Here is a 14,583-nt window from a genome sequence, read left to right as displayed (position 1 = left end):
GTATTAAATTTAATAATTAAAAACTAATTTCATTTAAAATAAATAATAAATAACATATACACAACTAATTTTCATAACGCCACATAATTTCCTGACGTTGCACATTTTTTTTCTACTGGGAGTTGAATTTGGGTTACTTTGTACTAAAACGATAACAAAACGGCCAGTTGCGTGTAGCTCAATTTTGCTCAATAAACTATCGTGCACCTGTCAAACTGATTTTCAATTTCGCAACGTGTTTAAAATGGACGAGATGGTGGAAGCTCGGATCCCCGGAACTCGGACGGATTCTAGCGAAACCTTCAGGTGAGTAGGCGCCTTGCGTTAATTGAGTTTTTTGTGCGTTGATTGTGGGAAATTGTGCACTTTTCCCAGTTAGCTAATGCGTTTGAATTAATGCAATATTATCCTTTCAGGTTTGCCAAGATTCTATCCGACTTCCGGGCTCCGGAAGTTGCCCATTTTTGGGATATGTATGCTAGAATGGATGCCAGTGATTCCGATGGACCGAAACCAGTACTCCCTCCGTCGGAGCAGGTTGAAACACGGTTTGAGCTACGGTACTTAACGCCGGAAATAATATCGAGCAGAGACATTTTGTGGTACAGGGTGAGTTTAATAGGTTTTTTTTTTGTGCGATGTTTTCTTCACATGAGATGGTACTCCCTTTCGGGATGTATTGTTTTTGTGGGTCAAGGTCATGCCCATGTTGGCTTGAATCCATTTACTGCTTGCGATTATTATAATCGCCGAACCTTGCTGCTGGCACAGATGCGATGTTTTTATGGCCTTGCACGCAAGTTTGTTCAACGATTTCTTAACTGCAGCAGTGTGTGTGGGCGTGTTGTTTTTCTTTTTGAATTGTTTTTCTTTTTTTTTTTTAATTCATTCATTTGGATTGCTGATTGTCCAGCGAGAATATACGATTCTTCGTGAATCAAAACAAAATTTAAAATTCTTTCATTTGTAAATTTTTTTTTTGTACTCAATTACTCCTGGGTCTTCGAAATTGTTAATTTAATTTGTTTTAAGCTTGTTCAGATACGTGTTTAATGAACTTGCATACAAGTTAACAATTTCACTCCAGTCTTTTGGTACGATTGCGTGGGTGGTATTTGCTTATTTTTTTATTTTTTTTGGAATAGTAGGGTGGATGGAATGTGCTAGAATTTTAATATTTTTTTTTTTTATTGAAAAAGACAACGTTGGTAGAATAATTTTAAATTTATACATTTTTTTTTATTTTTTTTAAAAAGACCACGTTGATAAAATAAGTTTTTTTTTTTATTTTTTTATTTTTTTTGATAATCAGCTTCCTGTTTTTTTTACGCCTTCAGATCGGCAGCTGAAAAAATTCCTAGGGGTTTTCCTTTGAGATCTGAAACCTCGTAGGAACTGCTACCTTTTTTTGCTGTGATCACGCAAGGTGAATATTGTGGGCCGAGTTTAGCGTTGAATTTTTTTCCTGCCGATGATAAATTGTGAGTTCGTTTGAAAACACGTTGACCAATGTCGAATGTTGGCGAATACCTTTTATGCCTAAGATCATATTGTTTCTTAGTGGATTCGTGGGCTTTTTTAAGGTTTTCTTTTACCAATTCGTGTGTTTTTTTACAAATTTTGATCATTTTATTCATCCTACTTTCTTCGTCGACTTCTTCCTTGTCTTCCAAGCTATGATCAGTGCCACGGATGACCATTTCATGGCCAAAAATTATTCGGTGGGGAGTAAATTTTGTTGAGCCATGAAGAGTGGTGTTCAAGACAAATTCAATTTCGTAGATTTTTGAATCCCACAACCTTTGGTCAATCCGAACATAGGAACGAATCATCGCATTGATAGTTCGATTTAATCGTTCCGTCGGATTAGCTTGACTTCGGTAGCGCGAATTGGCCCAATGTTGGACTTCGTATTTGCTCAACAATTCCCTGAATTCTTTTGAGTGAAACGTCGAAGCGTTGTCAGTTATAACGATTTGGGGAACAGCGAATCTTCGAAACCACCTTTCTTCCAGAATATTGCACAGACTTGTACTGCTAATCTTCTTCACCGGAACAAGCAAGCAGTACTTAGAAAAAAGGTCCATTACCACTAATAAGTGTGCATTGCCTTGTTTGCTCCGGGGAAGAGACTGTATATAATCCATACAGATAATCTGGAAGGGTTTAGAGGCGATTCGCTGTTTTCCCATTTCGGGTGTAACTGACAACGTCGAGTGCTTGTTTTCTTTGCAAGCTTCGCAACCCGCTATGTACTTTTTCAAGTCAGCGTACATTCTGGGCCAATAGTACCTTTGTTTGACTTTCGCGAGGCATTTTTCGAAACCAATATGCATACTTTCGTCGTGTTCTTGCCTCATGAGACGATTTCGGGCAAGTTTAGGGACACACTCTTTCCATTCAAAGCGATAGTCCAGAACATCCGATCTTGTGGACACAAACTTGAACAATCTGTTGCCCTCAATCCGGAAGTCCAAATATTTTTCGGGGTCGGCTTCCACAGCTTTGAACAAGTTTGTGTACCAAGCGTCTTCCGTCGATTCTATCGATTCGATGGATCGAGATAGGGCATCAGCCACGACATTATCTTTGCCTTTCCGGTGCCTTACCTCCATGTCATACTGTTGGAGGGTGATGCTCCACCTACTCAGCCGCGATGAAGATTTCCATTTGGCTCTCATTATGAATGAGAGCGCCGATGAGTCGGTTACTAGAGTGAACCTAGAACCTTCGATATAACACCTAAACTTCTCGATACATCGAAGAGCTGCTAGACCTTCTTTCTCCGCCGCATGGTAGTTCAGTTCTGCCCCTCGTAGCTTTTCTGAGTGGTAGGCAATCACTTTCTCCTCCCCCCCTTGACGTTGGGTAAGAACACCGGCAAGAGCAACATCGCTGGCGTCCGTTTGGACACTGAACGGAAGGTTGAAGTCCGGATTGGCCATTACGGGCGCGGTGATGAGTTTTTCCTTGATGGCTCGGAATGCTGATTCTGCTGCAGGACTCCACTGAACCTTTTTAGGTTTGTTTTTTAACAAATCCGTCAATGGTCCAGTGAGTTCACTAAATCCGTCGATGAACCTCCGGTAGTAGTTGACCATACCGAGGAATCGGCGTAGTGATCGCACTGAGTTTGGGGCCTCAAACCCCAGGATCGCTTTGACGCGATCCGGGTTAGGCCGGAGTCCTTCTCTTGAAAGGATATAGCCCAAATAGGGCAGTTCTCTGCAGCAGAATCGAGACTTCTCAAGGTTAATGGACAAGTTAGCTGCCCTTAACCGTTGTGCCAAGTCGGCCAACCTTTCGATGTGCTCTTCAAATGTCTGGCTGATGACCACTATGTCGTCTAAATAAACGAATACATATGGTTCGAGCACTCCATGGCCCAGAACGCGGTCGAGAAGCTTGCAAAGGCACGCAGCGGAATTGATGAGTCCAAACGGCAGTCTCCGAAATCTGAAGAGGCCTTTTCCGGGAATTGAGAAGGCTGTTAAGTCTCTCGACTGCTCTGCTAATGGGACCTGTAGGAATGCTTGGGTGAGATCTATGGTGGACAAAAATTTGAAAGGACCGAGATGGCTTAAAATTCTATTTTGATGAGGCAAAGGGTAGGCATCCCTTTTTGTCCTTTCGTTCAGCTTACGAGCATCAAGACATAACCGGACGTCCTCGCTGTTCTTTTTAGCAACAGGAACCACTGGAAGAGCCCAATCTGATTCTGAAGGTTCTATTATACCCTCCAGAATCATATTGTCCACAGCCTTATGGATTTTCTTCTGTATCTCGGGGCTCCAAGGATACGGATTCTTACGAACCGGATCTGCATCCTTGAACTCACCCTTGATTTCAATTGTGTGTTCCATAAGGTGTGTTGCCCCTAACTCCCCTGGCACTGCTACCAAGAACCTTCCATTTGACCTCATCTAATAGAGATTTTTGCTCATCGTTGATCTCGTCCTCTTCCTGCGACTCCGTTCCTGGTTCTGGTTGTTCGACGGTCTCAACGAATTCGTCAATGGTCGGTCGTATTCCAAACAGCTGCCAAAAGTCGTATCCCAAGATACAACGACGATTGAGATCTGGTGCAATGACAACTGAGAGGATTTTCGTCCGGCCATTGAACGACATCGGAATGTCACAAGTCCCTATTACTGATAAATTTTGTCCCGAGGCAGTTTTTAGCGACAGTTTTGATGGTTTTATCTTCAGATTGAGCTTTTCAATTAGTTTCTTTCCTCCAATTCCGAGGATTGTTTTAGCTGCCCCACTATCCAACAAACCGGTGACCGAAATTCCAAATATTTCTACGTTTGCAAAAGGTCTGGGGTCGTTGCTTAGGGTGACGAGCATGGAGGCTATCTCATCGCCCTGCGCAACGTCCTCCTTCACTTGTGCAAAGCCTAGTTTATTTAAAAGGTCTGATGTTCGGGAAGTTTTGTGAGGTCTTATTGTATCTTGAAGACTATCTCGCCTCATTGAGAAGTCTTCTTGGCGTTTTTTAATTCGCAATACGGACAGTCTCTGGTTAGAAATCCAGGAAAACCACAATTTTGGCAGAACACGTTTAATTTTTCCCTGCACTGTTCAAACTTGTGTCCCTCCTCGTGACAGTTCATGCATACATTCCGCTTCAACGGAATGTAAGCATTCACTATCCGTTGAAGAGCACTAGTTTGACTAGTGCCAGGTTGGGGATTTTCAAATTTACTATCTCTCGTTTTATTATTATTGGTGTAAGAATTATTTTTTTCCTGTTTTTTGATTTCATTACCACGGTTTTCAAAATTTGATTTTCCGTAGTATTGCGAGTTTTCTCTGCCCGTATTGCGATTCCGTTCTTGGTTGGTATTGTTCGCGTAACGGTTTCTTGTTTGAAAGTTGTTACTTTTGTTTTGTATTTCAGGTCTCCCTCTACTGATTTCTTCAATTTGCTCCGAACGAAACCCTGGTCGGCTGTCCTTCCGTTTATACGCTTGCCAATTAATCGCATCAAACTTCTTGCCGAACTCCTTCATTTTCGCGATGGAATCGATATTGGCGGCGAGCATTGCGATTCTACAATCTTCACGCGTGTTGCGGAACAGAACTTCAAATCTACGTTTTTCCGGCCATGGTTGAGACATAGCGCGAAAAATTCTTGCCATCTCCAGATAGAAATCTTGAAACTTTTCGCGTTGGCCTTGTTTGCGATTGTTGGCCTGTCTTTCGAAAACGAAGTCGATGTCATAGGGCAAAAACTCTTGTTTTAACTCCTTGACTAATTCGTCCCAGCTTCCTAACTGACCATCACCGTTTATCTCCATCAGCCACGATCTTGCTTTCTGGATAAACAAGTGATGCGCGTTCTGGAGTAAATCAACTTCCGAATATCCGTTTGCTTTGGCATTGAACTCTATCTCCTTTAGAAATTCGTTCAAATATCTACCGTTGTCTAGCCCATCGTATGTAATTTTCCATTTATATATTGGCAATTTATTATTATTATCGCGAGAAATATTCTGCCTTAAGTTATCCGAATTGTTCAATTGAATGTTTCTTTCAACAGGCTCTTTTTGATTTGAGCTCTTTACGCTACTTAGGGATTCGTTTCTTTCTTTAATCCAGTCTAAAAGGTTTATGGGTTCTTTTTCTGATTTTTCACTACTTTCCAATTTTTGCTCTTCTAAACGTGTCTCAAATGCCGTTCTAAATTGAGTTTCATGTTTTTTACTAGACAAGTTAGTTTCTAAAATTTGAATGCGTTTAACAAGTTGGTCAACAACCGAAGTTAGTTGCCGGTTTTCTAACACAACTTTATCAAATTCTGTTTTCGGCACGTTTAGATGAATTAACTCCAAATCATTTTTGTCTTGACCCTGTGTGTTACTTTCAATTGGATTAGCTTCCGCTGTTTTCGGTGGATTAACTTCCACTTCCTGTTCAGTTACACCCACACCTTCTTCCTCTTCCGCACGAAGTTGATGTATGGTGCTGTTGATGAGCTCTAATTCAGCTCTTCGTACTTCTGGAATAGGGGAAGTTAATGAAAAAAACACGCTGAGCAATCGTACGCACTCACTAGCAGCAGAAGCAATTTCGTCCAAATAGGAACCCGTTGCAATTTTTTGTAATCTACTGAACCGGAACAGCAGATGTATGAGCCTTGTTTTGTAACCTTGCTCAGGGGCTTTTTTAGAGTTTCTTTTGTCCAAATGACCTTTAATACTTTGCAATTTATCAACGCATACCTCCAATTCTTGAATTGTCGATAGCCCAATAAACGCATGACTAACATCGCTTTTCTGTTTTTCTTCTTTTAGCAAAGACCTCAACAACCGCTCTTGTTGCTTCCGTGTACCAGTGACCGTTGCGCCACGGAGAACCAATTCATGCTCTAGCTCGTCGACTGTAAGATGGGCACCGTTCATCGACTGGTATTGGAGAAGCAGATGTGCCATTTCCATTTCGAGGAATTGCCCAGTGGAAGACATGAATATGGACGATAAAAGAACACAGCTGATATACAACTGAACCCAATTAAACTCAACTACACCTGTACACCAAGCTCAATAGTTTTAACTCAAATCGCCCGGTTTAACGTAGATTTAGGTCAGCAAATGTTAATCGTAAGTAAACTTTTTTTTTTTTAATCACGTTGCGACGATTGAATATCAATAAAACAAGTTTCAGCACTGTGTTTTATTGCCTCAACTTTCTCCCGCTTTTAAAATATGAAACAATGACAATTTTACTAAGTTTAAAATGAAAATTATTATAAAATTATTGATTAACAACTCCACAAACAAAAACTTCAAACTTCGATTCTCATTGAAATTGGCTGGTTTTCTAATCTTCCTGAATGAACCAAGACCCCTTCAAAACAGTCCACGTTGTCGACCCAAAATCGTAGCCTTTTTTTGTACAAATTGTTCAAGGCGGTCCAGAAGGTCTCGGATGTTTTCCCAGAGACTTCTGCAAAAACCAATAACTACTAAACTTCAAGCGTTTCCCTGCACAAACTAATATAGCGGATCTATTTTAGTTGAGCGCCAAGTATAACCAATGGGGTTCAGCCTGCCCAGCATCACCGAGAACCCCCTTCAAAATGCCTCAGGGTCGGCAATATCCGCGAAATAGCTAGCGAAAGGAAACACTGAGTCTTGAAGAGACGAACTTTCCACACTTTATTGGCCGACAAACTACTGTGCCCACTCCCACTTTCGAATCTATCTTTATAATGGGCTTTTTAACTCCTACCTCGCTACTGTTGGTCTCACGAACTCCAAGACTTCCTGCTGAGTGACGGGCTGCTCGGCTCTTGACGGTCAGCTTCTGCTCCGGGGGACTTCAGCACTGCCCTGACTCCCAGTTCCTGATGCCGGCGTCCTGGTAGTTGAACGGATCGTCGTATTCGGATACTTAGGGACAGTCGGTCGCTTCGGTGAGCAGCACTAACGGTGCTTTTTCGGCAATTATCGGCCCCAACTGCACGTGCTTCTCGTCCTCCGAACAGCAAACTTCATACGAGACAAAGAAAAAGGGGTCCTGTTGGCGCAATGGGGTAGAAAGCAAGGGCATTAGGGTATCTTCCAACGGTACGGGTTCCGGGGCGGCGGTCACTTCTCACCTGGTCGTATGATAATCCTTTTAACACGGATTTATCAGACTCTGTGGTTCACTATCACACTTTAGTAATGCAACTGGTATGGTGTGTAGCGTTTCAATGTTTCTTCTGAAGTGATCGCTCTAAGTAAAGGGCATTGCCCCCGGAACCGGGATACGGTCCCATCCTGGGATTACGCCCCATTGCGCCACTTGTGAAGCCCGCCTATGGCGGCCTTTTCGCCTGTTGAGAGCAGCGCCATCTGTTGTTCGCCACCGTGCTCGTTCGTCTACTGGGCCATTTCATGCTTGTCGTGCCGATGATGTATGGTACGGTCCGCCTCCTCTCCACGCCAGCACTACCTTCGCACATTTACAAAACTACCGCGATGATTCCCAATGACCTTGGGCTTCTAAACCACGCACCGGTTACAATTTCCAATATTAAAAAAAACAACTTAAATTGAGTTTTATTTTCGCATCGAAAAACGATTTTAAAGCTAATTAAAACTAAATAATCACTTTATCGGAAGCCTAAAATACGATTTAAAATCTGCTGTGTTTTTAAGTAAAAATATATTTTCAAGTGTATTTTTTTATTTTTATTGAATAATTCCGTGATTTTGACCGAATTCGATTGGATATTGCCCAAGTCTTTCGCTGAAAATTTTGAAATCAGATATTCGGATTTTGCCTGATTGTAAGATTAAATTGCCCAGATTCGCCCAGTCCGGGTATGTCTGGAAAATATATGGCAACCTTCAATGTTGAGAACTAAACGAGTTGTCTTGTCTAATATAAACTTTAAAATAATGCGGCTAATTTTGAGAAAAAAAAAATATTTAAATGATTTCCTGTGTTGAACCAATTGAGCTTAAATTGAGGTTTTTCCAATGTAAGTCAGTGAAACTTCAAAAAAGTGTTACCTATTTAATTTTTACAGCCTTATTGGTGAATGTCATGTTCTTTAAGTAAGAACATTTCTAGTTTCAAAAATCATAAATGGTTAAAAGATGATTAAAAAAGATGCCAGGAGTTGAAAATGATCGATGAGAGGCTTTGTATTTTGCGTTTTCTCAAGCACGGACCAATTATTTTGAAATGGTAGAAGGTTGAGTCTACCATAAAAGTTTTCTCAAGAAAATGCGGGACATTTTGATCAAAAAGCGGGACAGCGAGACATTTCCTAAAAATGCGGGACATGTCCCGCTTTTGCGGGACGGATGGCAACCCTATATTAACCCTCATCCGCATTAGTGTCATTTTGACTTTATTGCAAGTTTGAAGGCTTGTAACTTTTTTCAGAAGCTTCAAAAAACGAAAATTTCTTCGGGGACCCTAAATGAATTCAAAAGTTCTTTAATATTGCATCTTATCTTTTTTTTTTATGGACGAACCCTGGAAGCCTGGACAAAAAAACTCCCTTTTCCGACTTAGAGTGTCAATTTGACGCTCCAAAAGTAAAATCGATCTAAGTCGTTTGAATTATAATTAATTCCATATAAATCTTATATCAATAGAAACCTTGTAATGTCAGTAAAATATGTTTAGACATTATATAACTATATCTCAAGCACCGAGTTTTCTCGTTATTCAGCATGAAAGAATAAAAATTCGAAAAAACATGCCTCAGGAAAACTGCTGTAGTTCATAATTTACACATCCAAAAAATATTTGCCTAATGCATATGAAAGTTGAAGTTAATGTGTACGTCATAAAGCCAAGAAATATTTTTTTAAATTTTTTTTTAATGAAAGGGTCACAAAAAGTTAAAAAAGTGCTCTGAAAAACCTACTTTTCATTCGATTGCTAGTTAAAACTGTTTGAGCGATGGTAGAGTTTTTGAAAAAATATGACTACAAAATTAATTCTAATTCTAACATTTTGTTGTCTTTAGATTTTTGGTGCAACAAAAATTGGATTTACTGGAATTTTTCAAAGTTCACTACTTTGCACGATTATTTTACAAGTTGAAAATTCATCTGTTTTTGTGGTCCACCGTCAAGTTGCACCCGGACTTTCAGTGCTTTTGCTTTGTTTGGACCAATCAATACTATATTCATTGGAAAGCAAATTTAATCTACATTCTAGTGAGGTGCAACAATTTACGCTATGAGGTTTCACAAAAATATGAAAATTATACACGTAAAATCATTCCTGAATTTCTAGAACCACAAGCAGCGCGTCCAGCAAAACGTGTTTGTTTGCCGAGTAGGTACGGTGGGTGGAAAATTGGGCAGAGAGCCAAGCCGTGAGAAGAAATAATGATGCGTGTCGTGACTAGCAAACGCAAACTACTATCAATAAAAAAATCCAACCAAGAAACGCACGACAAGCATAATTATTTCGTCTCTCGGCTTGGCTCTCTGCCCAAACAAACACGTTCTGCTGGACGCGCTGCTTGTGGTTCTCGAAATTTAGGAATGATTTTACGTTTATAATTTTCATATTTTTGTGAAATCTCACAGCATGAATTGCTGCACCTCACTAGAATGAAGATTAAATTTGCTTTCCAATGAATATACTTTTTATTGGTCCAAACAAAGTTAAAGCACTGATAATCCGGGTACAACCTGACGGTGGACCACAAAAACAGATGAAATTTCAATTTGTAAAAAATCGCGCAAAGTAGTAAATTTTGAAAAATTTCAGTTAATTCAATTTTTGTTGCATGAAAAATTCAAAAACAGCAAAATGTTAGAGTTAAAATAAATTTTGTAGTTATATTTAAAAAAAAAACTCTACCATCGCTCAAACAGTATTTACTATCAATCGAATGAAAAGTAGGTTATTTAAACCACTTTTTTGAACTTGTTGTGACCCTTTCATTAAAAAAAAATTTAAAATTTTTTTTTTCTTGTCTTCATGATGTAGGCATTAACTTCAGCTTTCATATGCATAAGGCAAATATTTTTTTGGACGTGTAGTATATGAACTACAGAAGTTTTCCTGAAGCATGTTTTTTCGGATTTTTTTTTCTTTCATGCTGAATAGTGAGAAAACTAGTAGCTTAAGGTATATGTATATAATGTTCTGAACATATTTTACTGACATAACAAGGTTTCTATTGATATAAGTTTTGTTTAGATCGGTTGAACACGCCAAAAGATATAACGATTTGAGCTTGTATTGTCAACTTGACACTCCTAGTGCTGATTAGGGTAAGGAAATCTGATGCGGGTGAGGGTTAAACGTAATCTTTCCATAAACCAAATTATGCTATCATCTTGGTATCAAATGCTGCCGAATGATGACTAGTTTTGCTCTCAAAAAAGTTGCTACATCCCATTTAGCTTCCAGTTTGCTGTTGATACATCATTTTGGTTTTAGCTAGCTATCAGTCGAGATTTTTTGAAAGTTTAATTATGCCTTATTTTGCTATCGTGAAAATTCAACAGCAAATCATGCTCATACCTTATTTTGGTATCAATTTGCTATCGATTTTGTCATCAAAGTTTGCTCGGGATGCAATTTGATTTAGGACACCCTTAATTGAATCGACATTGCTCAGCAAATTTGGACTTCAACCCTTTTGACCTTCATCCGTCCCAGAAATTTTTACCCGTTACAGTCTCTGGAGTGTCAATTTCACACTCCTGACTAGAATTTACATACACTTGCGTTCAGAAAAGAATTGAAACATTTCCTCTTCCGAAACAAAGCACAAATGAAGTTTTTATCAATGTACAACATTCTTTGTGATAAATTTTGATTTTGTTTAAGAAAATAAAAGAAAACATGGATTACGATGTTTTCCATACAAACATCCGTCCAAAAAAGAATGAAATCGTCTGCTGGGCGATAATAAACCTCATTTTCTATCCGGTACCATTTTTGATCACGTTCATCAATTTTGACGAAACTTGGCCTTTTTTCATCTTTGGACCAAATTTAAAGGTTTTTCAATGAAAATTGTGAAAGATACAGCGAATTTAGTGAGACAATTCCAAATTTCCCTTTTTTACAGGTATTGCAAAAATTTCAAATTTTGTAGAGTGTTACTTGGATAGTTGAACTAGATTGTGTGAAATTTTCATGAAAAAATATCGACCGAGAGAGAAATGGCAGCTCGTCAATTTTGATTTGATTTCTTTTTTTTTAACGCAACTGTATCTCTCTTTTTTCCCAACCAATTTCATTCACTTGAATTTTTCAAATTTTTCAAGCGTGAAACTTGTTATTTTTCAAAAGTAACATATAAGGATTTAGGATATAGGTACCAGTCTTCGCTATCTAATGAAACTACACCTTTCCATTTTTCACACGTAAGCACTTTCGGAAGATGATGAATATTTTGTTTGTAATTTACTCACTTCGCACAAATTCTACAGGGTCCGGCAATTGAAATGCTACAAAACTTTAGGAGTGATTATTACGAGGTATACAAAACCGAGTTAGATGACACCTTGTCACCTTGTTAACATTATGTCGAAGATGTCAGAGGATATTTTTGTTAATTTTGTAATCAAGTGTTTTTTCAAGTGTAATCAAGTGTAAAAATAGTCCTCGAACCTTAACGTAGTGCTTTGATTGACTAGTTCCAGGCTGTGAAACGGTAGAAAGACATATTTCGTGAGCTGTCCAATGAGTGTATGTATTTTTTCTTATTTTGGCTCGCACTTGGAAGATACCTGAAGATCAGAAGTACCCAAGTATAGTATGGTGGGGTTCGTCAAGCAACAGTGGCGACACTTACCATGGTGAAGAACATCAAGATGCACCCTGAGAGAATTTCTTGGCGAGTAACACTAAATTGGCGATAGATTTTAATACACCGGATCAAAATCGCCGTCAGATCTTGGAAGATGATCTTCAAGCCCAGCCTTACAAGATCCTTAGATTTCAAGACCTCTCGTTTGAACAGAAGCAAGAGCGGGTAGAAAGGGCGAAGGGCGCGATCCGCGCATGAAATATTTGGAGAAAATCGTGTTTTCTGCCGATGAATTCATCGCCGTTCAGCGGTTCATGAAAAAAACAGAATTACAGATTTTGGTTGCCAGAAAGATCACGAACCTATGCAAACGTATTAAAGGCCACAAGACGACAGAAATCTGTCTTATTAAAGGTCTGGGTCAGAATCGCCCGTACTTTCCTGGTGAAGATCAATCGAACTCCCTGAAGAGGAGTAGATCAATCAATTTACGTATCGAAAATAGTTCTACGACATATCCTCGAACTGTGGACACGTCCCAATTTTGGTTTTGGTTGGTGGTTTTTCAGCAAAACTTCACATTGGCTTACCAAGGAAAGAGGTCCCAATTTTTGTGTGGGATTTTTTTAGGGTTAATTTCGAGTACGGAGTGGTCGAAGAGTTTCACCGGACCTGAACCCTATGGACTTGGCTGTCTAGCGTATACAGAAGCCCGAAGTCTACTTCACAAAACATGACGGGTTGGAAGTTCTGAAGCGCCACCTAGTTGAGTCCTGGGATAAAATACCACAAAAACCACCTGCGGTCTTTATTTGAATATGTGCTTCGAGTGGTTAAGCTCATGGACAAAAAATCGAAAGGCGTCAATGGATTTTGAAAATATGATCTGTTTTGATGTAAATCGTATTAAATTTGAAAGACCAGGGACAGCCGCAAGAAAATTTGAATTGAAATATAATCGTTGGCTGCGGGAACGTAGAAACTACGACTCTTGGATGAGGTGGCTAGAATGTGCCAAACCACGTATTCGAAATTTTATTAAATGGAAAACCAATCAAACGTTCCGGGATTACAATCAGGAAAACGAAATACTATATGCTAATTTACGTAGAGCTCATGACAATTTGTTAGTTGATTAAAATGCTCTACACACAAAAAAAAAGCATAGTAAAATTACTAGATCCGTGGTTTAAACGAACAACAGGCAACCATATTTTTGAGTCAAATATGTTTTGTTGTTCAAAATACGTTACGCATAGTTCTTTTACCATGTGCTCAATTTGGCTGCGCATAGTAAATTCGACTACGTTTTAGTAAAATTGTCAATGAAATGATGCATTGTTTTACTTCGTGCCTAGTAAAATTGATATGTTTCATGATGAAACTAGTATGTGTTATGATAAAGATTAGGAGGAGCGAGGAGCTTGATTTCAATAGTAAAATTACTATGTATGTTTGTTTGTTTATTTCCATGCATACATCATTACATAATCAAAAACATTGAAATTCACACTTCCAACACACGTCGTCGGTCAATGATAGTGTGTTCTCCCGATGCTCTGAAAAGATTAAGAAAGTTATGAAACTTGAAAGTAGCTCAAAATTTGTTTATTTACTCACGGGTTTGATGATTAATGATCCTTCATTAGTACAAACAACAAGAATGTTTTCCATGGTAAAATTATCATAAGCACTGATGTTTTTGAGTCAATAATGTTTTGTTCTCAAAAGTACCATGTGCGTAGTATTCTGTTGATATGTATTGGTGCCACAATGTCTAAATTACTATGCGGACGCTAGTCGTAATAGAAATTATGATGAAATTATCATGAACATAGTATTTTCTACAACAAACATTGAGAGTTATCGAAAATTACCAGGTACATAGTAATTTCAATATTGTTTCATGCGCACTTTTACAAAATCGATGTTATACTTTTCGTGGTTGAAAATACTATAGCGCTGAAATCGTAAAATTATCATGACAGCGTCTTTGGGATAACCACTCAATTTTTTTCCGTGTACCGGAAGTCAATAAAACCAAAGCAAAAATGCTTAAACTCCAAAAAAATATTTCTGAAAGTTATGTGAGACAAAATGCTTATAGGAGGTGAAAATATCTCTGTGTTTCAGCTTTGCGATAGGCGTAAGAAAAATACTACTATCAACAGCATTCGACATAAAATCAAGTCCTGACAAGCCAGAATGAAATAAGTAATCATATATGACCCATTCCAAGCACCCCTCAACTGGAAAACCGATTTTTATTTTTCATTATCCAAAAATAAATTACATAGCGTTAGAAAGGTTATTTCTTGAGTGTCATTTTCCATTAAAAAATTTTCAGCTAC

At 38.7% G+C, this 14,583-nt stretch overlaps 1 protein-coding gene across 1 annotated transcript; it reads left to right on the top strand.

Moving 5' to 3' along the window:
* Positions 1-221: 221 nt before the first annotated feature.
* On the top strand, positions 222-6,684 carry LOC129754101 (uncharacterized). The gene is made up of 3 exons (XM_055749968.1): positions 222-306; positions 417-609; positions 6,300-6,684. Exons 1-3 carry the CDS (start codon positions 245-247, stop codon positions 6,375-6,377), a joined length of 333 nt encoding a protein of 110 aa, XP_055605943.1. The 5' UTR covers positions 222-244; the 3' UTR covers positions 6,378-6,684.
* Positions 6,685-14,583: the final 7,899 nt, after the last annotated feature.

The sequence above is a fragment of the Uranotaenia lowii genome, chromosome 3 (assembly GCF_029784155.1).
Source record: "Uranotaenia lowii strain MFRU-FL chromosome 3, ASM2978415v1, whole genome shotgun sequence".
Taxonomy (NCBI): domain Eukaryota; kingdom Metazoa; phylum Arthropoda; class Insecta; order Diptera; family Culicidae; genus Uranotaenia; species Uranotaenia lowii.
The sequence above is the reverse complement of the archived record's forward strand: the minus strand, read 5'-3'. Positions and strand labels throughout refer to the sequence as shown.

Bases quoted from the DNA above. Each gene is read 5' to 3' on its own strand.
- LOC129754101 (XM_055749968.1), top strand. From the start codon at position 245: ATGGACGAGATGGTGGAAGCTCGGATCCCCGGAACTCGGACGGATTCT. The intron at 307-416 runs GTGAGTAGGCGC...TTATCCTTTCAG, and splicing joins GATTCTAGCGAAACCTTCAG to GTTTGCCAAGATTCTATCCG. The intron at 610-6,299 runs GTGAGTTTAATA...TTCTTCTTTTAG, and splicing joins GAGACATTTTGTGGTACAGG to CAAAGACCTCAACAACCGCT.